The sequence below is a fragment of the Schistosoma mansoni genome, chromosome 2 (assembly GCF_000237925.1).
Source record: "Schistosoma mansoni strain Puerto Rico chromosome 2, complete genome".
NCBI classification, from domain to species: Eukaryota; Metazoa; Platyhelminthes; class Trematoda; order Strigeidida; family Schistosomatidae; genus Schistosoma; species Schistosoma mansoni.
This window is the reverse complement of record NC_031496.1, coordinates 121,594-146,804: the sequence shown is the minus strand read 5'-3', so window position 1 is coordinate 146,804 and position 25,211 is coordinate 121,594. Positions and strand designations below refer to the sequence as shown.

At 37.6% G+C, this 25,211-nt stretch overlaps 1 protein-coding gene across 1 annotated transcript in view; it reads left to right on the top strand.

Annotated features, from left to right (window-relative positions):
• The window catches only part of Smp_139790 (protein kinase), a gene marked incomplete at its 3' end in the record, with an annotated part of 100,084 nt that overhangs the window by 14,197 nt on the left and 60,676 nt on the right, over nt 1-25,211 (top strand). The window contains exons 8-11 of the mRNA XM_018795236.1: nt 5,396-5,458; nt 21,382-21,463; nt 22,558-22,836; nt 24,601-24,627. Of these exons, the coding sequence (XP_018649569.1) occupies nt 5,396-5,458; nt 21,382-21,463; nt 22,558-22,836; nt 24,601-24,627 (451 nt within the window). The remainder of the gene's footprint in view (nt 1-5,395; nt 5,459-21,381; nt 21,464-22,557; nt 22,837-24,600; nt 24,628-25,211) is intronic.

Sequence of the window (25,211 nt, the reverse complement as noted above, 5' to 3'; positions counted from 1 at the left end):
CGTAAGTGGCTATCAGGACTCATTGGCTACGTGGATAACGCGATGGCGTTTGAAGCGAAAGGTACTGTGTTCGAGTCCCGGAGTGAACATCAACTCTGAGATGCAGGTACACCCAGCTGACGAGTCCCAAATAGGACGAAACGTGCGTTCTGGATAGGATTTATCATTGAGTGTAATGGATAAGTTATTCTGTATCAATCAAAAAAGTATATCAGTTTGATGATAGTGACCAATCAACTAGATTAGTTATAATTGATGAAAATCATCATCATCAGAGAATTTCTCTTCCTCATTTAACTGGGTCAAATAAGTTCACTAAAGAGAAAATAATCTCTTTCACTTACTATGTCGATAATGATGATGATGATGTTAGGTTGAAATATCTATCGATGGTTTGTCAAGTTATCTATTATTAGGGTTAGTTACGCATGATTGATCTTAATTCTTAGAATATTTTTGTATCTGTTTGAGTTTATTCTTGCATATACTTTCAAGCTATTCATATAAGTTGATCAGTCTCATGATTAGTTTACATGCACACACTAGGTAAAAATTGGTAAATCAATTTAGATTATGAATCTGTATCGTCTGAAGTGGTTTGGACATGTATGATACCTATCCAATAAACGCCTACTTCAACATCCAATGTTGATTGGAGTAGGAGTAACTTGAAATAAAGCGTGTTGAATTAAGTTGTGTAAATAGGTTCAGACTACCTGATTTCAGTCCTTATGATAATCATAACCAATTGTGAATGTTAGTTGACATAGGTTAGAATCGGTCACTCTGTGGCACAGAATCATTCACACTTTGTCTTTTGTTAAAACTTAAGTTATTCTATGTTTTCTATTTTACAAATTCATTCTATTATGACTGATTCTGTCTTGATAATTTCATTTCTCTGTGTTCATGTTGTGTGAGAACTTAAACTAAATAGACATTTGTTCCAGGCTCTAGGCTGCTTAAGACTGACTTGCTTTTCTGTAAGTTTTGTGGAATATTTCACATCGAATATTTCAGTATATTGTAGTTTGGAAGTTGGACTTTGTTCATCTTTCGGAAACCCCAGAGGTTATCATCTATATTTTTCTGATTTTTTAATTAAGACCTCCTTATCCAGTGGTGTAAGCATCAAGTACTTGTTTCAGCTCCTTTTTTTGTTGAAGGAAGCATAAACATGTGATTGAAATGACAACGTGAAGATAAGAGATAATTGTAACTATGTTAACAGCATAGAATAGGTAAGCCTCAAACACTGAATCTAATATGTATATCAATAGCCATACTGAATAGTCTTCAGATAAGAATCCAACTATATACCAAAGTGTATTAAATGGCATACCCCCAAATGCCCTGGTACGGCCGAGAGTGGGAAGAGTCACCTCTCCCTCTCGAAATGCTCTCATACGGCTACGCGTATATAGCCTCTGCCAGAGAATTCCTATTCACTGCCTTCTCGTGGCATTACTGTTGTTTACGAAATTAAGAGGACGAAAAGCGAATGTCCGGCGCTTTAACCGGGTTGGTGAACACGGCGAGCCCACCTAGGGGAGTTGGAAAACCCTCGTTCCAAACCAATGGTGAACATGGGCTCTAGTACCCTGAGGGAACAAATGGCGTATAAATCAATGGTTGGTCACCGGCTACCATGGGACTGCATCTCCTTACGGTGCTCCATTGCCCTGTGGATCAGACCTTTAGGTCAAAGACTCTGGGTGTGGCCCCTTAAGAAAATCACCTGCTTCAGTTTTGGCACCTGGACGGTTTCGCACAAATGAAATGAGATTTGTATGGCGCATATATATTTGGAGCCTCTATGTACCAGTATTTATGTGTTCAAATAAATAAATAATTAAATGGCATAAATCCATCATCAATTTATCTTAATAACCATGTAGAAAAGGTTACTAGATTTTATTTCCTCCTTTCTCTTAAAAAACAAACAAACTGGCTACTGGTTTGTTTTTTCTGTTTCTATTTATCATTAAACAAATTTTTTTTATTTTTACCATAAGTAAACTAAACAACGACTATTTGTAATAACTATACTGATATTTCTATCTAGTTTAGTGGCAACGATTTTCGATAATCAATCATTATCATGTCTTTGTTGTTGTTGGTGGTGGTAGTGGTGGTGATGATGTTTTCTCTTTTCTTTCTTTTTGTCAGCAAGATAATAATCCCTTTCAATGATTATCTGTTGCAATAAAGTAAACTAAACGACAATTCACTCTCTCCATTCTTGTTTAATTTTGTCGTTGACAAGCATTTAGAGATAACACTTTCATCATCTAAATCTTGAGGAGTTGAACTTTTACCGGGAGACTCACTTGTTGACTTAGAATACGCCGATGACAGTTCTATTTGGTGAAGACGTTGACAAAATGCAGAGTCTTCTGAACACTATAAGCACCACCGCAGTCATGTTCGGGATGCGATTCTCTCCATCGAAGGGCAAAATGTTACTTCAGGATTGGGTTGTATTGACACCCTCACTAATGATAGGGAGTGAAGTACTTGAGCGTGTAGACCGCTTCACTTATCTTGGGAGTCTCATCAGCCCTTGTAGTCTAGTGTTTGACGAAGTTTCAGCACGGATACAGAAGACTCGTCTAGCTTTTGCCAACTTGCGTCATTTATGGCGTGAGATATCCGTCTAGCAACAAAAGGACGGGTTTTTCTGTGCAGCAGTTAGTTCCGTTCTACTTTATGGCAGTGAAACATGGCCGATAACAGTAGAGGATATTCGTAGGCTGCTAGTATTTGATCATAGATGTCTTCGAAGCATTGCTCGTATATCCTGGGACCACCGAGCAAGTAATGAAGTTATTAGGAAACCGGTACTAGGTGAGGATGGCAAATCGATTGATGAAGTAGTGAAACTTCATCAGTTGAGATGGCTGGGACACATGTATTACGTATGCCCAACCACCGACTGCCATGACGTGAGATGTTTTATGGTGTAGGAGTAGGTTGGAAGAAAGCTAGGGACGGCCAGACCAAAACGTGGCACAAATCCATGAAGTCAGTGACAATTGAACTGAGCCATGTTGGTAGGTGTAGACTACCTGGTTGGGAACCGAGAGATGATAACAATCGATGGTTAGAGACCTTGAATGACATGGCTCAAAATCGTTTGCAATGGCGATGGTTTATCCACTCTTTGTGTTCTCCACAAATTCTAATCTTCTGAATTCTTCATGTCTCTATCTTTTTTCTCTTTCCAAATTTATTTCACTGGATTATACTCCTTGAATAACATCTTCAAACCCTAATCTTTCGGATTACTGCTTATAATCTTACTCGTCCTACCACTATGGAATTTGAATCGACAACTGCATCTCTGTGTTAATGTGGTATGGCAACTCTAACCGATGTACATATGTACGTACGAAGTTCCACGTTGTGATTGACTTGTTTAAAATCTATAATCCGGTGCATATAAATACATAGAGAGGAAAAATTTACATTTGTCTGGATATATGTACTTTTGTAATATGTATTTGTGCATATATTATTAATGTGTAAATAACTCATAATATGTATTGACTTAATTTTTGTGTGTTTCTATAAAAAGAAAATGAAACAGTTCACTCATTATTTCCTTTATATGAATTTAGGCTTATGCATATTATGTATTGTGAATCAATTTTAATAGTTGGAAAAAAAATAACACTAAACACTAGGAAAGTTTTAAATATACCAACTAACTTTATAAACCAGATGCATATGCACCACACAAATCTCATTTGATTTGTTTGAGGGCTGTGATACTACCCGGGTTTGATGGAGTTTTCTTCTCTGAGCTGGATGGTTTGGTCGTGGAGCTTTCATCATCCTTCACTTCTACCCGAAGTTTGTGCTGATGATGTCGTTCAGAAGGAACGACCAAATCATCCAGTTCAGAAAACGAAATTCCATCAAACTCGCCCAAACTGAAGCAGGTGGTTTTCTTGGGGGGGGCACACTCGCAGAATTTGACGCAAAGATCTCATTCACAAGAAAGTGGAGCAACGTAAGGAGATGCAGTCCCATGGTAGCCTGTCACTAACGATTGATTCATGCGCCGTTTGTTCCCTCAGGGTACTGGAGCCCATGTGCACCATTGGTTTGGAATTAGGGTTTTCCAACTCCCCTAGGTGGACTTTCCGTGTCCGCCAACCCGGTTAAAGCTCCGGACATTCGCTTTTCGTCCTCTTAATTTCGTAGACAACAGTAATGCCACGAGAAGTCAGTGAGTAGGACTTCCCTGAGCGAGGTTATATACGCAAGGTCATGTAAGCGCATTTCGAGAGGGAGAGCTAATTCTCTCCACTCTCAGCCGTACCGTAGCTACAATGTTACTGTTATCAAATCTCAAGTTAACAATACGAAAGTTTGACTAAATCATTTTATGACATTTAAATGTAATTTTTTTGGTTTCGAAGTTTTATTTTTCAATAATATCTCAGTAAAATTAGTCTATAACCTCAAGTTAATCTATATGAGTATAGTTTCTAGGTCGATGTAGATAATTAAGTTGAAATGTTCTATAGAGTTGTTTACAAATAGCTTTTAAAGTGTATAGAATTAGTAGTTTAATAGTTAGAAGCATTCAGTATTTAGTTAAATGACTTATAGGTTCATACGTTGCTCCACCTACTCTGGTATTTACTGGTAAATCGTATCAAATTAAGCTTTACACAGTGTTTTTAAGTGAATTAAGTAGGATTAGACAAGTAATTTGGATAGTCTTTTACTCATTATACTTAACAACATCTTCATCGACTAAGATGGTTTAGCCACGTGTTACGTATGCCTGAACACCGATTACAACGACGCGCTATGCTGACTAGTATTGGGGATGGTTGGAAGAGAGTTAGGAGCGGCCAAACCAAAACGCGGCATCAGTCCACAAAGTCACTAACTTCTAGTCTGAGCCATGTTGGAAGATGCAGACTACCTGTTTGGGGTCCATGTGACTATCGTAACCAATGGTTGGAGACTCTAGGTGACATGGCTCAGAATCGATCACAATGGTGTAGGTGTATACACTCTTTATGTTCCCTTAAACCTTGAGATTAAAATTGCTTCATAACTTTTCTCCTTCCTATACTATATACTTATATACAACCTATCTTTTATATACTACCACCACTAAATGAACTATTTCTATGAATCCGGTGTTGATCTTGTTGTGCTAACGAGGTATGGTATCTTGGACCGATGCATATAGGTGCCTGATCCTACGTTGTAGCTGAGTGACTGACTAGCATAATCTAATTTCTATTAAATATTGATCATGGTACTTTATTATAAATTTCGCAATGATTTTCACTTACCTGAGGAATTATCACAGATTTCTTTATATATATATATTTAATTTTTTATGTATGGAAATTTCTTTTGTTCATAGAGCTTTACGAATACTTGGCATGCGTAGTTACAAGCCACCAGTACTTCGAAATAAATCATTATGGTAAGTGAAAATGTGTTTTATCGGAAGGGGTTTTGTGTAGATTTAGTATTTTCATTGTTGAAAGCGTGAGTTCATTGAAGCTAGACCACCATGGAAAACCTGAAAGCACTGGACGGCCGTTTCGTCCTATTGTTGGACTCCTCAGCAGTGTGCATCCACGACCTCGCCTTGCGAGATTCGAACCCAGGACCTACCAGTCTCGCGCCAGAGCACTTACACGATATATCACTGAGCCGGCATCCGATGGTGTTTATGTCTAACTCCAACCAATCCACGAAGTTGAGGAACCGTTCTCCAATTGTCTTCAGTGGGTTCCTATCTCACAAAAGACGTGGTTTTAACTTCACTGGTCACTGCTTCTCGCGACGCGAAGTCGTGGATGCGCACTGCTGAGGAGTCCCACGATAGGACGAAACGGCCGTCCAGTGCTCCCAGGTTTCCCCTGGTGGTCTAGCTTCAATTGACTCACGCTTTCAACTATGAAAATGTGTTTGTTTGTTTTCATTTTATTGAAGGTTTTACAAAGTACTAATCATAATCTAACATTTTGTTCTGTGCTATTCTATTCACTTTTCAATTATTCTTATCGGATTTGAATAATCCCGTGATTCTTTTTGTTCATGACCTATTGATTGAATAATTGAGTTCTGTAATATCAGCTTAAAAGTTCAACTGTCTGTAATTTCCACCATATATCACTTTGATTCCTAGTTATTGTTCGGGATGTTAGATCCCCAAAACTCATCTAGCAAATGTCTTTTTTCTTCAATTTTATTTTGGAAATTTGAGTTTGTTTTCGCGCCAAAAGCGCCCATCTTCACTTTTATGTCCTACTTCCCACTTGGGAGGACCTTAAATATCATTGGTCCATTATCTCTTTTAATATGCTATTTTGTAATGTTTCCCAAGGACACTTATGCTGTGTGTATATACGTTTAGATTGTACTTGTGGTTGTTGTTTGTGCTTCTGGATGCTTGTGAATACATTTCCCTTTTCTGAATCTGGACATCTCTCTCAAGTTAGCGGAGCAGCGACTCATTGGAATAGTTAGCTTATTTGGTCATTGTATCATTGAGTCTTTGTTCCATTCTCAGATTAGGTGAACTCGTAATCTCTTCAAACACTTCTCAGATGCCCAAACCGAAGCAGGTTGTTTTCTTAGGGTGCCACTTCCGCAGTCTTTGATCTGAAGGTCTGATCCACAAAGCAGTGGAGTAACGTCAGATGTAGTTCCATGGTTGCCGTTAACCAACATTAGGTCCATACTCCATTTGTTCCTTCAGGATCCAGGAGCCCATTTGCACCATTGGTTTGAAATCAGGGTATTCCAACTCCCCTAGATTCATCCTTTGTATCCACCAACCCGGTTAAAGCGTCGGACATTCGTTTTTCGTCCACTCAATTTCGTAAACAACAGTAATGCTGTGAGAAGGCAGTGAGTAGGACTTCCCTGCCAGGGTCTATATAGGTGTGGCCTTGTGAGATCATTTCGACAGAGGAAGAGGCAGCTCTCCTCATTCTTGGGTGTACCAGAGCATTTGGGGGGGGGAGCAATACAAATAAAAAACCATAATTCTCTATCGATATTACATCATTTTAGTATCATTGGTGCTTTTATTTCAAAAAACAATAAACAAACAATCCTACCAACTATATTTAATGTATATTTTTCAAAACTTTCTAATAAATTTTTTATAGTTCTCTTAGTAATTGTAGTTTGTGCCCTACCTTTTTTGATCATTCACTTATTCACTGAATGATATGTTTTACTTCTTTATTCAATAATTAACTTAGTATTATTTGTTTGAATCTTCCCATTGATGTTTAGGACTGCAAATGGTCAGTCTCTTATTGGACATATATGCATACTATGCGTATTCCCTCGATATAGTCTTATTTCATAAGCATTGTAAGCAAAGATGTATAGTGGCTAACGGTGGACGAAACGCGCGTCCTGGATTCCACTGCTAGTCACTATCCATCTTTGCTTACAATAATAATAATAATACAATTATTACCATTAATAATAATGATAATAATACATTTCAATTCTTTCTGGTTAGCGTTTATTTAGCGAGTTGGTTTTCTACGGGATAGGGTCGCTAACCCCCATGCCCAACCCTCCTCCTTTACCCGGTCTTGGGACCGGCAGTAACCCCCAGAGGAGCTACAGGCGGAGTTACATTTCGATTCTTATTTATCACTAAGAGAAAAATTCAATTCGATATTTAAGTTTTGTAGAATCGAAAAAAAATTTTTACTGTTTTCCTCTATGTTTGTTCGCTTGGTTTTTTTTTCTGATTAAATGTATCGTGTGATTTTAAGCTTCGTATATGATTTACAATTGAAAGGAGAACATTCTATGTTCTTGAAGTTGATTGGAATCATATGTCTTGTCTTTATTGATTTGATTATGAGTATATATATATATATATATATATATATATTGACAATTGTTATCATATGTTGGAATTAAGTAGTATCAGAAGTAGTAAATTGTAGGCAGATGTAAAAAAAATCACCATCATCATCATTCGACAATTCGTACTTCATGTTTCTTAATAATTGATACTACTACCACTACTACTAATAATAGTAATAACAAAAAAAAGATGATACCCTATTTATTTTTAGTTAATTAATTCATTTTTCGTATTGTTATGTATGATTATTAGTTAGATTGATTATTGATGAAAGAAGTTGATATCTAAATATTATTTGGTTAGTTATAAAGTCTGTATGAATATGACTTGAATTGATGATTATAACATTGTTGTATTGTGATTTTGTTTGATTGATTACTATCCAGTGATCGATCATTTGTGATAACATCTCAGTTGTACAAGAGGTCGGTCGCGGCCTGGATAGCTCAGTCCCTTAAATGTCCTGGTACAGCCGAGAGTAGGGAGGGCCCTCCATCTCTCTCGAAATGTTTCACACGGCCACGCGTATATAGCCTCTGTCAGGGAAGTCCTACTCACTGCCTTCTCGTGGTGGAGGTGTGGTTCACGAAGTTGAGAGGACGAAAAGCGAATGTCCGACGCTTTAACCGTGTTGGTGGACATGGAAAGTCCCCCTAGGGGGCTTAGAATACCCTGACTCTAAATCAATGATGCACATTGGCTCCTGAATCCTGAGGGAACAAATGGAGTATGAATCAATTGTTGGTCACCGGCTACCATGAAACTTCATCTCCTGACGTTACTCCACTGCCTTATGGATTAGACTTTCAGATCAAAGGCTCCAGGCGTAAACTACCTGCTTCGGTTTAAGCACCTGGGCAGCATCACAGCCTTCACACAAATCGAATGATTTATGTGGCGCATATCTATTTTTTACCTCATTGTACCAATATTTATGTGTTTAAATCAATAAATTCAACTTGGAGAGGCCTGGTCTCATAAGCATAGAGTAAAACTGCACACACGGACACGTTGTGGATCAGACCCTTTATAGCCAGACTAACGTGATATAGCGACTCTGACCTATCGTAATCCAGATCATTTCCAGTATTGAATAGCTCAAATTTCATCCCACTTATTATCATGTGTACTGGTGAATAGTCATAACTTGGTGTGAAGCAACTGTTTAATTTCCACTGATTCCATTGTTGTCATTAAGTGATGAAGATATTTTTCACAATATACTTACTTACTTTCGCCTGTTACTCCCAATGGAACATAGGCCGCCGACCAGTATTTTCACAATATAACTCTTTATATAAAATCTTATAGTAACCTGCTAGAATTAAAATTGGATCTATTAAATATCATGATCAAAATTCATTTTGTATATCTATGCATTGCTTATTTTAGTAAACAAATTTTATCTTCCCAACAAGCATATATATATATATATATACATATGCTGGCACTATAAAACAGCATATTGAAAGCAACTATTGTATGTATTCCATTTGCATGTTTGTTCAGTGTTTAAGAAAACCTTTGACAGACGAATACATTGTTTATTCAATTATATTACTTTAGTCAGTTAGATAAAATTATGGGTTTTGTATAAATGATTATTTAACTTAGTATTGACTTTTTTTGATTTAGTTAATTCTATCATTCATACAGCTACCTATCACATGGTAACATGAAAATTTTTAAATTGCTACTATTATTACTACTGGTTAGTCATAATCAGTCAGTCAGTCAGTCAGTGATAATCGTGATAGAGCCTGATATAAATGTATGTTAATCGTAATATCGTCCTATTATATTAATAAAATGAATAGCTTAGGAGTCTAACTAATTAAAGTGGTCTTGAGTGCTGTTAGAGGTATGAGGGCAGTTATCACTCCCCGGTCGCCCACACCATGGAAGAGTTCTTCTAGACGAACCCGAAAAGGAAATTGGGTTAGAAGTGGTCTTAATGACCTGAGAACGTGACCGCAATGCCCAAGGGACAACTGCTTGAGGTCGGTCACACACGACATTTTTGTATGTAGTTTTTGTGTTAGTTCCGTACTTGTTGTGGGACCTTACCGCCGGAGACAGATATCCGTGGGATAAGGCGAGGTGTGCATTTTTAGGGTCGATCTTTTCTAACTCACGTCTCCTTGTGGGAAGACAGTATCGTTGTTATGCTAGTTGTCTGAAGGAAACACCTTACTTCCGTCACATCTCTGTACAGTCAGCAGTACGACTTCGGACCTTGGGTTTGCTGCTTTTAATCTTACCTCTTTTCAACCGACCTGCCTGACATGGTAGGGCCTTGAGGAACGAATGTTCCAGCCAGTATAACTAGATTGGTTCATCACGATAGGCAATCCCGACCACCATATCAAGGTGGGGCAATCGGGAAGTGATAACTGCCCTCATATCTCTGACAGCACTCTAACTAGTTTTCTTCCAATCTACTTCCATACTAGCTAACTCCAACTGTTAAAGTAGACAAACGTAAAGCTTAAATATTCTTACTACATTTTTCCAGCAGCTACTGACTGTTATTCTTCGTGCCACGTTTTTGTCCTTTTTTTTAAAAAAAATTATTAGTTCAAGTATGGTGGTTGTTTCATTCAATAACTAATTTATCTCTTACCACTTCTGGCCAGATTTCCATTCTTTTTTTCTCATGTAAGAAGGAATTTGTGTCTGATTGACACAGTAGGAAATATTTTTTTGTTTTGTGATTGTGTTAATTAGTCAGTCAGTCACAACGTAGAAGTTCGCACATACGTACATCAGTTCGAGTCGCCAAACCACATTCGCACATAAATGCAGTTATCGAGTCAAATCCCATAGTGGTAGAATTAGTAAGAGTATAAGCAGTGATCCGAAAGATTAAGGTTTGAAGATGTTATTCAAGGAGTATAATCCAGTGAAATAAATTTGGAAAGAGAAAAACGAAAGGGACATGAAGAATTAAGAAGATTAGAATTTGGAGAGAACACAAAGAGTGGATGCACTTTCGCCATTGCAAACGATTTTGTGTTATTACTATTATTATTAATGATAATAATAGTGGTAGTGTTATAAACGAGAATACAGATGGAGACAACTGTTATATCCTTGCGAAGACATGAGTACGGGCAATTTTCGGGATCTATTAATGGATGATTATTCTATATATATTCTTATGGTTTAACTATTGAGTAATTAGATTATGATTATCTATATTCATCTTATTATAAGCTTCATTTTGACTTATGAATTATTACTGTACGAATTACTGTCCCTAAATTATATTCAGTTTATTGATTATTGTATCCCACATTCACAGCCACATTTGACTTGATCTTGTACAAATATAATTTCTCATTTTATGGTGTGATGCGGTTTGTCTGTCTGGTATATAAACCGAGTATGCTCGAAATAAATGATTCGCATAACAGAAGCTGTAATTGATGTTCTGGACTCAAGTGGAAGGGCTAGGTGGATAAGGGACCAGTAAGGACGCTAGACTACTCATACTGGTCGAACGTCATTGATTTGGTAATGTTAAGATTGGAAAAGTCGTTTTTCGATTAGTGAATAAATCACGTGATAAAATGCTGGACATAAAATCATAACAACAATCAATTGTGTTTTGGTACGAAATTGGAGTTCTTCCATAAAATCTAAGAACTATATATTGAATACTTCATCTACAAATTTGCATCATTTTTCTTTTACATTCTGTATGATTCTTCCTATTCGCAATTCCTTTCTATTTCCGTTTCTATTCTTTTCAACTTGATCTTCTTAGCTTTCTATTGCGAAGGTTTCTACTTCAGATTGGTGTTATATACTACTTACATCAGTCGACTTAAGTAAGATACACTACAGTAGTAGTCATATGAGTAGTGTATCGTAGAAAAAGAATTTATTCTATCAAATACTCAAAAGTTTAAAAGTTATATGTATGAAAGTGAATAGCATCTTCAAACCCTAATCTTTCCGAATCTTGCTTATACTCTTACTATTTCTACCACTACGGGATTTGAATCGATAACTGCATCTCTGTGCTCATGTGGTATGGCAACTCGAACTGATGTACGTACGTACTTACGAAGTTCTAAGTTGTGACTGACTGATGTATGAAAGTGACAAATCACACATTAGTCTGAGATTCCCATATGATTGTTAGTGAAATGGTTAGTTTGGCCTCTCGTTTACTTCTTTCGTAATCAATCATTCATTCATTGAAACGAAGTTTATGATGGAGTTTTGTTCTCTGAGCTGCATGGCTTGGTCGTGGAGCTTTCATCGTCCTTCAGTTCTACCCGAAATTTGTGCTGATGATGCCGTTCAGAAGAACGATGAAAGCTCCACGATCAAACCATCCAGTTCAGAGAACAAAACTCCATCAAAATCATCCACCTGAGCTAGAAATCTTCTCCACCATCTCAAAAAACGAAGTTTATCCATAATAGTAATAAAATTCAACTAAAATTCAATTTAGATAATTGTGGTGCAGTTAGTTGACGAAGAAGTAGGTCAGTGGAATTTTAAGTAAATTAGAATTTGTTTATTTATTCTGTAATCAGTTAGTTGATTGATGTACTTGTGAATCCCTATTGGCTTTTAGGTAATTAAAATATATGTAAGATGTGTACGCAGTCATTATGTAACCGTAGAATTTTCTATTGTCTGCGATGTAATGTATATTAGTCTACGAAATCGTTGACTTTTGGTGTAAAACGTTTCAATGGGTGAAAACTTCTGAATTAGAATCCGTGAAATTATTGTAACGCATGCTTGAAGACCTTAGTTGTCATTCGTGCTAGTGCAAGTGTATCAATCTGTTGTTTTAATTTAAATCTCTCGTTTTAACATGATTGTGACTGATACTTTGGCGTAGTTGTTGGTTTTCTATATCATAATGTCCAGGTGAAGGTACGTTAGCTGAAACTCGTCCTTTAAGCTCTACCGTTTCGGATGATAGGTTGTATTGTAGAGCATTAAGACTAGAAGCACCAAACGTAATATCCGAGGGTAAAGTTGTATTGTTGACTGTTCTGGGAGTGACGACAAATAGCCAACATCTTCAGCAGTGCTACTTTCTCTTGACTGAAAGAGGAGGATTAGATACAGTCGGTCCAAAAATAGCACGCTTCTCCCTGCCGTACGGATTTTCATCACTGGTGGAAAGATCAAGAATGTATATATCTGAGACACTAAAAACTACTTACAAAAAGTTCGTACTTGACCGACCTCAAGCACTTGCCTCTTAGGTTCTGCGGCTATACTTTCAAGCTGTCAAGACCACTCCTAACCCAGTTTTTCATTTGAGAGCGCCCAAGAAATATTTTCCTACGTCACACGCAACCAAGAAGTAGTACGAGACGCCTTTATTTTTTTAACAACATTTAGTTTCAGGTGAAACGTTTCGAATTCGCACTCTTCAGTTTTGGATGTTTACTTTTCCACTATCATTCATTGATTTTATGGCTTTGATGTGTTGTGGTAATATGAATCAATGATTCTTTATCCCAATTTCTACATTATTTGTGGCTTATTGAGCCAATTAATGTTATGTAGATTTTCTTGTGACATCGATCTACTGCTCTTCTCAATGTTTTGTTGGATCAAGTGGTGTTCTTTTTACGTACAGTTGAACCATACATTACAATATAAAGTGCCGTTTTTTGTATATCTGTTTTCCTAGTTGTTTAGCGAATTACGTAATCATTTGTGCTAGTACAATTCTATAGATTCCGAAAGTTGGTAATTAGAAGTGATTGTCACATATCTTTTGATCTAATTTCCATGTTTTCAACTCAGAAGCTATGTGCTAAGTCATGTGCACAAACCTCACTTACTATTGATTGGTCTACTATAGTATATAGTTTTTTTCCATACTTCATTAGTTAAACTAATTTAACTGTCTTATATTTGGCAATCAAATGTCTAAATACTGAGTCATAGTTACATATAGTTACGTACTAGCGATCATCATCAAAGCATATTTAAAAATCCTTGTTAGAAAATGTGTCATGAGAGCCATTCCCATGGTAACCAGTTTATACACCATTCATATTCACGGTATGTTCATTGATTTGAGGTCAGGCTTTTCCAACTCCCCTCAGCTGACTTTCTGTATCCACCAATATGGCTAAAACATAGACTGTAGCGATTCAGCACAATCTTAATTCATTCAACCTGATCTGTAAGCAGTATTCACTCACCCCCAAACGTACAGCAGAAAGTGGGGAGAGTTAGCTCTTCCTCTCAAAATGCTCTCACTTGGCCACGTGCATAAAATCACTGTCAAAGAATTCCAACTCACTGCCTTATCGTTTCGAGGTTGTTGTTTACGAAAAAAACAAAAGGAGTATAAATCTATTGTTCGTCACCGGCTACTATGAGATTGTATCTCCTGATGTTGTTCCACTGCCTTGTGGAATGAATCTTTAGGTGAAAGACTCCGCGTGCGGCACACACCCCCCCTAGAAAGCTTTACCTATAAAAATATTCATATATAACTTAACTCATAACCTGAAATTTCAACACTAACGTTTTTAATAATAGTTGTAAAACAATGAATCATATTTTACAATGATTTAAACAAACAATAACACAGTTTTCATTTCGAAATTTTATTTACATTCGTTTTCGGTTTTATTTTTTGTTTCTACCAATAGATTTATACATTTTCTTATTCTATACTATGTCTAATATGTAAATTACTTAGACCCTGAAATGTTTCTCTATGAGTAATTCATATTCGGTAATCATATGTTCTATGATAGATCATATACATATGCATATATATATGTTGACTAATCACCAGAGTGAATGGGTGACAGAGAGAGAGAGAGAGGGGGGGGAAAGGAGGATTGAGAGAGTTGGTTAAATTAATATTCTCAAGTGTTTTTTTTTCAATCGGAACAGGTGTTGTTATGCGTGTAGTTCTTTTTTTTTTCTCTCTCTCTCGAAAATGTATAATGCATAAAAATTTATTATGAGATTACATTTTGTTCAAGTTTTCTTTTCTTTTTGAAAATATATTAGTTAAACAAATTTTCATTTGACCGGATATTGTATTAATTGTTTTTGGTGTTATTATTATGTATGTATGAATGCTTTATCATTAATTGTTTTGTGTGTGTGTGTGTTATAGAGGGGGGGGGTCTAGTCGATACGGTAAATTGTTTCCATATTGATCGATATGATATTAGGATACTATACAAATCGTGGCTTATTTTATGTTAAGTTTCGAAGAATTATACTAAAGGACTGCAGTATTTGTCATATAAGAGTATGTCATAGTATGTCATAGGTGTCTTCGATGCATTGCTCGTATATCCTGGGACCACCGGGTAAGTAATGCAGTTTGTTAGGAAACGGGTACTAGGTAAGTGATATGTCTTGTAGTTTTTCCCCGTCGCCACTGATATGTCTTGTAGGTTGAACGCTATATTCAGATCCTAAGCTATTCTGATAACCCCAGGCTAGCACTACTCAGCGACTTGAAGACCAGGGAGAAAACACAAGTAACGAAGAAGATGCTTTATTGCAAGGTTCATCTTTGTACAGAAAATCGTAGGTATTTATAGATGTTTGCTTAAGTTAAATCAACATCCTAATTCAGCCAATCCACTTAACGACATAAATTGCTACTGACCAATGATAGCGTGCCACGTTGGAACTCCAGAATGTTCTGTCGTGCTCTGATTGGTTGGGGCTCTTTTTGAACCTCTGGAGGCTCTGTTGGAGTTCTCTGGAGGCCGACCTAACACCTCCCCCGAATAAGATTTTTTCTTTGGGTCTACTTGAAGTTTGGTGACAGGTTTTCTGTGGCGTTCGGACTTCCTTGGTATTTCATGTCTATGGGTGTCTGTTGGGGTTCTTGCCACCGGAGTATCTGTAACTACTTCTAGCGGAAGCCTCTCTTGGCTATCTGCGGTGTCTAGGATCCTTTTTCCTCTCAGTATTTGATTAATGTGTCTAATCCACGTTCCGAAAGTCCCACGCACCTTGTAAAGAACATTTCCCATTCTCTTTACGATTACTCCAGGTTCCCAACGCTTTTTCGCGCTGTATGACTTGACGAGCACTTTATCACCGACGTTAAAACTCCGGATGTTCTGATTTTGTCTGCGTCCAACCATTGGTTTAGGTGGCAACATGGCGTCAAACACAGTTCGAATTTTTCTCCCGAACATCGCTTTAGCAGGGGATTTTCCATCTGGGACGATATGGTTAGGCGTAGTTCTATAAGCTGTTAAAAATCTCGTAATTGCCTGACTTGTCCCCTCGCCATCCCCTTTCAGGAGTGCTCTTTTGAATGTGTCGACGAAGCGCTCAGTCTGTCCATTTGATTGAGGGTGATAGGGTGGAGAGCGTATATGTACAATTCCATGAATGTTGCAGAAGTGCTTGAATGATTCTGCAGTGAATTGTGATCCATTATCGGTCACTAAAGTCTCTGGAACTCCAAAGCAACTAAACAGTTCGGATAACTTGCTGATCGTTTCACTGGCTGTACAAGTTGCCATGGCATAGGTTTGTGGCCATTTTGTGAGTGCATCCACTATGACGAGAAACATTCTTCCTCTTATTGGGCCAGCGAAATCGGCGTGCAGCCTCTCCCATGGACTATTAGGTTTTTCCCATTGTTGTGGATCGCACTTCTTCGGATTTTTAGCTGCTTGCAGGCACGACGAGCAATTACGGCATTTGATTTCGATATCTTGATCCATTGTATGCCAGTAAGCATAGCTTCGAGCCAACGCTTTCATCTTATTGATCCCGGGATGGCCGCTGTGGAATTGTTTCAGAACCCTGTGGCGTAATGTTTTTGGAACAACAATTCTGTCACCAAACATAATACATGAGTCGACCATCATGAGTGAGTCTCGCCGGCGGAAATATTGTAGCATCTCACTTTGGAAACGACGGTTCGGCCACCTGGTTAGGAGATAACCACTAACTTCTCTTAATGTCTTATCGTTTATCGTGGCTTCTTTGATAGCTTTGAAAGTGACTGGTAAACCATCGACTGCGTCTTCCAATACTCGATGTACTTCTGCTTCCGTCTCAATTGCTGCCACCAATGTATCTTCTTCATGTTTTACTCGCGAACCAATCAGTCTAGACAAAGCGTCTGCTTGTCCGAAATCAGTAGTGGGCTGGTACTTGATCTTAAAGTCATAACCTAAGAGTGTAGTTCCCCACCGTTGCAGTCTGTTTGCTGTGTATACCGGGATACCTTTCTTCGACCCAAAAATGGCTAACAATGGTTTATGGTCAGTTAGTAGGGTGAACTGGCGTCCAAATATCATCTTGTGGAACTTTTTTATGGCAAAGATAATCGACAATGCTTCCTTTTCGATCTGACTGTAGCTACGTTCTGCTGTAGTTAATGATCTAGCTGCATGCGATATGGTTTTTTCAGATTCGTCTGGCATATGAGAAATAACTGCTCCAATGCCATGGTTTGAAGCATCTGATGCTACTACAATGGGTAAGGATGGGTCATAATGGGTGAGCAGCAGATCCGAGACTAGTATTTTCTTGATTTCCTCGAAAGCGGCTTGACAATTCGCAGACCAATCCCACTTCACATTCTTCGCCAGAAGGTTATTTAAGGGGGCACGCAGATGATGAAGGTTAGGAATAAAAGCTCCATAATGACTAACTAGTCCCAGAAAGGATCGTAGTGTAGGGACGTCCGTTGGTCTAGGCATAGTTTTTACTGCCTGAGTATTCTCTAGATCTGGTCTTCTGCCATCTTTGTCGATTATAAATCCGAGGTAGCTTACCTTTTTCATACAAAAGTTACATTTCTCTGCACGCAGTCGAAATCCATATTCGGCTATTCGCGACAGCACCTGGTCGAGCTTCTTTTCTAAGTCTGTTTTATCTACTCCCATAATTGTTATATCATCCAGATAGGCTGCAGCACCTGGAACATCCTGTAGCATAGTATCCATCACTTGCTGAAATATAGACGGGGCCGTCTTGACTCCAAAAGGTAGTCGATTATACCTGAATAGGCCCTTGTGTGTGTTTATGGTGAGCAGATTTTTACATTCATCAGCAACCGGAATTTGTAAATAAGCTTCCGATAAATCTAACTTTGCAAAGAGCTTACCACCATTCAGCTTAGCAAAAAGATCTTCAGGTAGGGGTAGTGGATACTGATGAGTTTCTAGGGCTTCGTTTAGCCCGGTTGAGTAATCGGCACATAAACGGATGCTACCATTAGTCTTCTTTACTACCACTATAGGTGCAGCCCATTCTGAGAAATTCACTGGCTCAATGACACCCAATTTATGAAGTCGTTCTATCTCTTGTTCATCCACTGGGCAGCATAGGGTACAGGTCTTTTAGGTCGAAAAATGGGAGTAACTGCAGGTTTTAAAGTTAGTACTGCTTTAGCCTTCGTGCATTCTCCTAATCCTTCTTTAAACACGTTGTGATGTCTTTGCGGTATTTTTCTGGCTACTCTCTAAAGAGTTATCAGAAGTAACTCGTCTACAGATACTATTAATTGAATGTTCTGCTAGCTTGAGTGTTTCTATAAGATCTAGACCCAATAAGTCGAGTCCTGGGTTCTTCGTAAGGTATATGGTTGCATTTGTCGTAACCGCACCTTTAGACACAATGCAAGGTATTTCCCCAACAATATTTAACTTTCCGCCGGATGCACTGTGTGCTGTCTGATAGGTTGAAAATATTCTCGGCCTCCCAATTTTCTTCCACGTCCTCCTGCTTATAAGCGTTATATCGGAGGCTGTGTCTAGCTGTAAGCGGGCATCGTACCCGTTAATCTTGAGGGAAACATAGTTTCTACGATTATGGGAGCCGATTCTGTTAGCAGCTACCGTCACCTTGGCTGTGCGTGGCTTGAATCTTTTAGAATAAACTTTAGGTTGACGACGTTTTTGGGTTTTGCAATGACTTTCTTTGTGTCCTTTCCTGGAACACGTAGTACAACGATGACTTTTAAACGGACAAAACCTTTTGAAATGCCAACCTCCGCATAACCAGCATGGGGATGATGGTTTACCGCAGTCATTTCGATAATTCTGTGTGCTGGAACCTTGCTCGACTTTCCTCTCAACAGCATTAACGTGGAGGAACTGGTTAGTGTTTTCTACCATCGAGGTATCGTGCTTCAAATTCACTAACCTTTGACATTCATTAGTCACTTCCTGCAGGGTCATGTTGGGACAATGCTCAAGTTTGCTTAGGATTCTCGTTCGGATGTCAGCATCCTCAGGTGAACGCAGACTACAGACAAATACTAAGCATTTAAACTGGTCTTCAGACATGGAAGACAAATTGAGCCTCTCGCATTCTCGGTTCACAATACCTGCATGTTTCACCCAGTCATCTCCTGATTCTTTCGTTATCTTCAAGCACTGGTAACGGATATTAAATAGAGACGACTGTTCTCCAAAGATTTGAGACAGGGTCTGAATTGTTTCATCAAAACTAAAGTCTCGTGGGTTCTTCGGGAGAATAAAGTTACTATAGCGTTCATGTTCTGTTGTCCCAAGCTTTCTTAGAAGTATTCTGACTTTTGAAGCGTCATCCAGTCTGCAGAGATCAATATGAAACAAATCTTCATACTTCTTAAACCAAGAGTTAAAAGTGACACCTGCTGCACCATCAAAATTAAATTCATGGATTACATTAATAACTGAGTCAGTATGAGATACTTGAAATTCACCAGCAGCAGAGTTTTGTTGAGACATACATAATTTCTGCATAAGAGCTTCCATGACTCTGATTTGAGACTGTTCAAACCGTTTTTCTTGACGCTCCATATAAGCTTCAAATTGCTCTAAAGAAATACTCATTGTCATTTTTTTTTCTCGTTGCCAGTGATATGTCTTGTAGGTTGAACGCTATATTCAGATCCTAAGCTATTCTGATAACCCCAGGCTAGCACTACTCAGCGACTTGAAGACCAGGGAGAAAACACAAGTAACGAAGAAAATGCTTTATTGCAAGGTTCATCTTTGTACAGAAAATCGTAGGTATTTATAGATGTTTGCTTAAGTTAAATCAACATCCTAATTCAGCCAATCCACTTAACGACATAAATTGCTACTGACCAATGATAGCGTGCCACGTTGGAACTCCAGAATGTTCTGTCGCGCTCTGATTGGTTGGAGCTCTTTTTGAGCCTCTAGAGGCCGACCTAACAGTAAGGATGGCAAATCGATTGATGAAGTAGTGAAACTTCATCAGTTCAGATAGCTGGGACACGTGTTACGTATGCCCAACCACCGACTGCCCCGACGTGCAATGTTTTATGGTGTAGGAGTAGGTTGGGAAAAAGCTAATGGCGGCCACACCAAAACATGGCACAAATCCATGAAGTCACTGACAAGTGGACTGAGCCATGTTGGTAGGTGTAGATTACCTGGTTGGTATCCGAGAGAGGATAGCATCTGATGGTTAGAGACCTTATATGACATGGCTCAAAATCGTTTGCAATGGTGAAGTTGCATCCACTCTATATGTTCTACCAAATTCTGATCTTCTGAATTATTCATGTCACTTTCTTTTTTTTTTCTCTTTCCAAATTTATTACACTGGATTATGCTCCTTGAATAACATCTTCAAACCCTTATCTTTCACATAATACTTATACTCTTACTCGTTATACCAATATGGGATTTGAATCGACAACTGCATCTCTGTGCTAATGAGGTATGGTAACTCGAACTGATGTACATACATACGAAGTTCTACGTTGTGACTGACTGGCCTAAGTTCAATTACCTGATTGTGATAACTGGAAGAAAAAGTATGGAGATAACATTCGTGTTGTATTGACATCAGTGAGCTTATCGTTACAAACTAGGGTAACTGAATAGTTATGACAACTTTGTCTAGGATGACTCGGCAGCGTGCACTCATGAGTCCGTCAGGAGTCGAAGTCAAGACTATTAGACCTCACGATGAGCACTCGTGCATTGGGTCGCCTGTCATGACCGATGAGGTCCAAGATATATCATAGGTGAAAAAAATCACCAAAGACACTGAATGATAGCTACGCTATTATATCTGAGATAATTTAAATAAAAATAGTATATGATTGAATGGTAATATGACTTTCTAATGGTCGAACGCCTAGTACATAACCCATGTGCACCATTGGTTTGCAATCAGGGTTTTCCAACTCCCCCAGGTGGACTTTCCGTGTCCACCAGCCCGGTTAAACCTCCGGATATTCGCTTTTCGTCCTCTCAATTTCATAAATAGCACCCCCGCCACGAGAAGCCAATGAGTAGAACTTTTCTGTCAGGGGATGTATAGGCGTAGCCATGTGAGATCATTTCGAGAGGAAGAGCAGACTCTCCCTAATCTCGGCCATACCAGGGCTTTTGGGGGCAATTAAACTTCTATTATATGCAAAATCATTAGAATTACTTACTGTGTTTTCCTTTTTTCTCTTGAAAATAATATAATCATATCCTTTCTTATTCTTATGATTGTAAATGTAAACTCTTTTCTTAATTTTATTTATTTAGGTCTCAGAAATTTCATAATTTCTTAAAAGCATCATTAACAAAAAGTGAAAAGAAAAGACCAACAGCTCAAGCTTTATTACGGGTATGTGATAATAATGTAATTTACCTACAATATTGAATGATATCAACTGTTAACTGAATTCATGAGTCAATTAAAGCTAGACAACCATGGAAAATCTAGAAATATTGGACGGTCGTTTTATCCTATTGTAGGACACTTCAGCAGTGCGCATCCACGATACCGCTTCTTGAGATTCGAACTCAGGACCTATCAGTCTCACGCATGAACGCTTAACCTCTAGACCACTGAGCCAGCATACAACAGTCGTAATGTCTAACTTCAACTAATCCATGAAATAGCGCCACTGTCCATCATTGTCTCCAGTGAGTTATTATCTCACAACAGACCTGGTTAAACTTCACTGGTCACGGCTTCTCAATAGATCTCCATCAAATATCTCTTGAAACCAGTCACATCTGCTGGGATCACCGGGTAAGTAATAGTAAGGTTCGACTCAGGGTATTAGGGAATGATCGTAAATCAGTTGATGAGGTCATGAAACTTCATCGACTGAGATGGTCGGGTCACGTGTTACGTATGCCTGAACACTGATTACCACGACGCACAATGCTGACTAGTATAGGGGATCGTTGGAAGAGAGTTAGGGGCGGTCAAACCAAAACGTGGCATCAGTGCTTGAAGTCACTAACTTCTAGTCTGATCCATGTTGGTAGATGCAGACTACCTGGTTGGGGTCCGTGTGACTATCGTAACCAATGGTTGGAGACTCTGACATGGCTCAGGATCGACCACAATGACGTAGGTGTATACACTCTTTATCTTCCCTTAAACCTTGAGATTAAAATCACTTTATATCTGTCTTTCTTCCTGTATTATATCCTTATGTACAATCTTTCTTTTATATATTATCCCCACTAAATTAACTACTTGTATGAATTTGGTGTTCATCTTGTTGTGCTAACGAGGTGTTGCAAATAGGACCAATGCATAAATGTGCCTGGTCCTACGTTGTAGCTGACTGACTGAATCCAGTCACTAGGGTACATATGTTGATCAATATCAGAAGGGGTTTTTATAGAGATATTAAACTGTTAATAATCATATCCTAATAATACTAATCCTTGTATTCCTTTCTAATTTGTTTTGCTTTTCAGCATGAATTTGTTAATCAACCACATTTAACTAGATTATTAACATTGAAATTATTAGAAACTAATCGTAATCCAAATATAACTAATAATCGTTTATCTATACATGGAAATAATAATAATCATTCAACAAATCAACAACAACAACAACAAACAAAGATAACTCATATAAAAAAAGAAGAACAATTACCAGAAGAATATTCTGCTTTATTAGTTGGACGACCAGATTATCCTATGATAATTAATAATAAATTATCTATACAACATTCGAATGAACAATATAAAGTAAATTGAATTTTTTTTGTTGTGTTATTTCATATCATTTTGTTTCTATGTAAATAGTCTCTATGACAATCTCTATGTACATTTTGTGGAGTCCAGTTTGACGTGTGTTTCGTCTTATTTGGGACTCGTCAGCTGCATCTACCTGCATCTCAGAGTTGATGTTCACACTGGGACTAAATTCCGGTACTGTTTGTCTCAAATGCCATCGCGTTATCCACTTAGTAAAGAATACCAAGTGAATTTAAACTTTATCCCATTGAACGAGCAGGTGGCTATCAGGACTCGGTGGCGTTTAGAGCAAATGGTATTGGGTTCGTAGTCCTAGAGTGAATATCAACTCTGAGGTGCAAATATATATATATATATATATATATGGTTAGCGAGTCGCAAGTAGGACGAAGCGCATATGCTTGATTTCACTGCTAGCTACTATCCATATTCACTTATAAGGCTTATGAATTAAGGCTATATCGAGGCAATACACACAGTATGCACATATGCTAATAAGAGACTGATCAATGGGATGATTCAAACAAATAATACCGAATGAATTCAAATATAGTTAAATTTTAAGCAAAGATAAACGGTGGCTAGCAATTAAATCCAGGACGTTCATTTCGTTAGCTGAATCTGTCAACATCTTGGAGTTGATATTTTTTTTGAGACTCAATTCCGGTACTGTTTTTGCCTCAAATGCCATTGCATTATCTACTGAACTACTAAGCTCTTGGTTTGTTGTAATAGAGTGAATTTTAATTCATATCTATCAGTTGTTTGAATCTTCCCATTGATGTTTATGATTATGATTTATCATAATCGACTTCCCTGTTAGCCACCATCCATCTTCTCTTAAAATCCCTGTGATTTGATGTCAATATTGTGGCAATCCGCACAAAATCTATATATGCCAAAAGTGATTTAGCAGTTATCCGTATTATGATAGCTATGTTGACGCATATTAACACCAATGTATCACTCCTGTCAATTAGATGAAAGTAGTTTATACACAAACTGGATAACGGGGGGGGAGCGTTTTCTTATGTTAGGCATAGAGAATCATTCATTAGTTTAATCTATTTGCTCTCACATTGTTTCATATACTCAAAATCCAGTCCTAGTAACTGTACATCCTCATTGAGAAGAAAGTTTGTTGTTTTTTTTTAAAAGACATAACATCTATCATTAAGTTATTCATTAAAACTGATAATCATCTGTTCAAAAAATTAAACAGTCAGTCAAAATTATTGATTTTTAAATAATCATTTCTATTCCCTTTTATTACTACTGTGGTGTGGTCTACTTATATCCAATATAAGTAGTATATGGTAATGGTTATACATAGAATGTATTTTGACAGAAGATCGATAAGGAAAGAATTGGAATGAAGCGCAATTGGCAGGAAAATGCATAAACAATGAAATTAGAGAAGATGAATTGATATTTACAGAAGGAACAGAGAGGATTGAGACTATTGATTGTTTGCTGTATGGTTATCAGAATTTAGTGAGATAGTCCGTAGTTTGTGCCTTAATACATCCAGTCGTCCTCAACCGGTGTTCTGTTCACTACACTAGTACCTGATAAAGTATTTTAAAGCGATATACTATATTATCTCACACATAACCTTATCTATCCATATATCTGTGATCAATAACTATATACCAAAACATTATAGTAAGATGATTTTTTTACAATGTTACAAGATGAGGTATTATTCTGTTTGATGTTGAATATATATTCGAATAATATCTCTAAATTTTTTAGGATCGTACACTTGTTCGATCTCAGAATGTAAGTGCACGCACGCGGTCATATCTGTATGTATGTCATTTCTTTTTGTATGTATGGATCGTCTATCTACACTGTGTTCTTTGTGTAATGAACTCTGCTTTATGATGTTTGTCTGTTGATGGGTACCTTTCTAAGTGAAAGGAATCGGGCCTAAAAATACACATGTATTACTCGAATTAACTTTTGAAGTGTACTATTACTGCTTATACTTAATTACGTCTTTTTGAAAGTTACGAAATATTACATCCAATTGTAGTTCATTGCTTGTCGTTATATTACTACATGGGTTTTCATTTTTTGTGTATGTAGTATGCACGCATCACTTGTTTACATATATACATATGTACTTAAAGATGGTATACATGTGCGTGTATAACATTGCACATGTATTTACGCTTCATTGTAGCATGTTAGTTAATTTTTGTATATATCCATCCATCTATGACAACTATTTATGTGCATATCTTTATTACACTTACTTAATCCTTAATCTCTATGACATTTTGCTTGATTCAAAGCTAAACTGCTATTTAACTATGACTATTAATGGTATCATAGTTCTACCATTAGTTATTACTTTATGG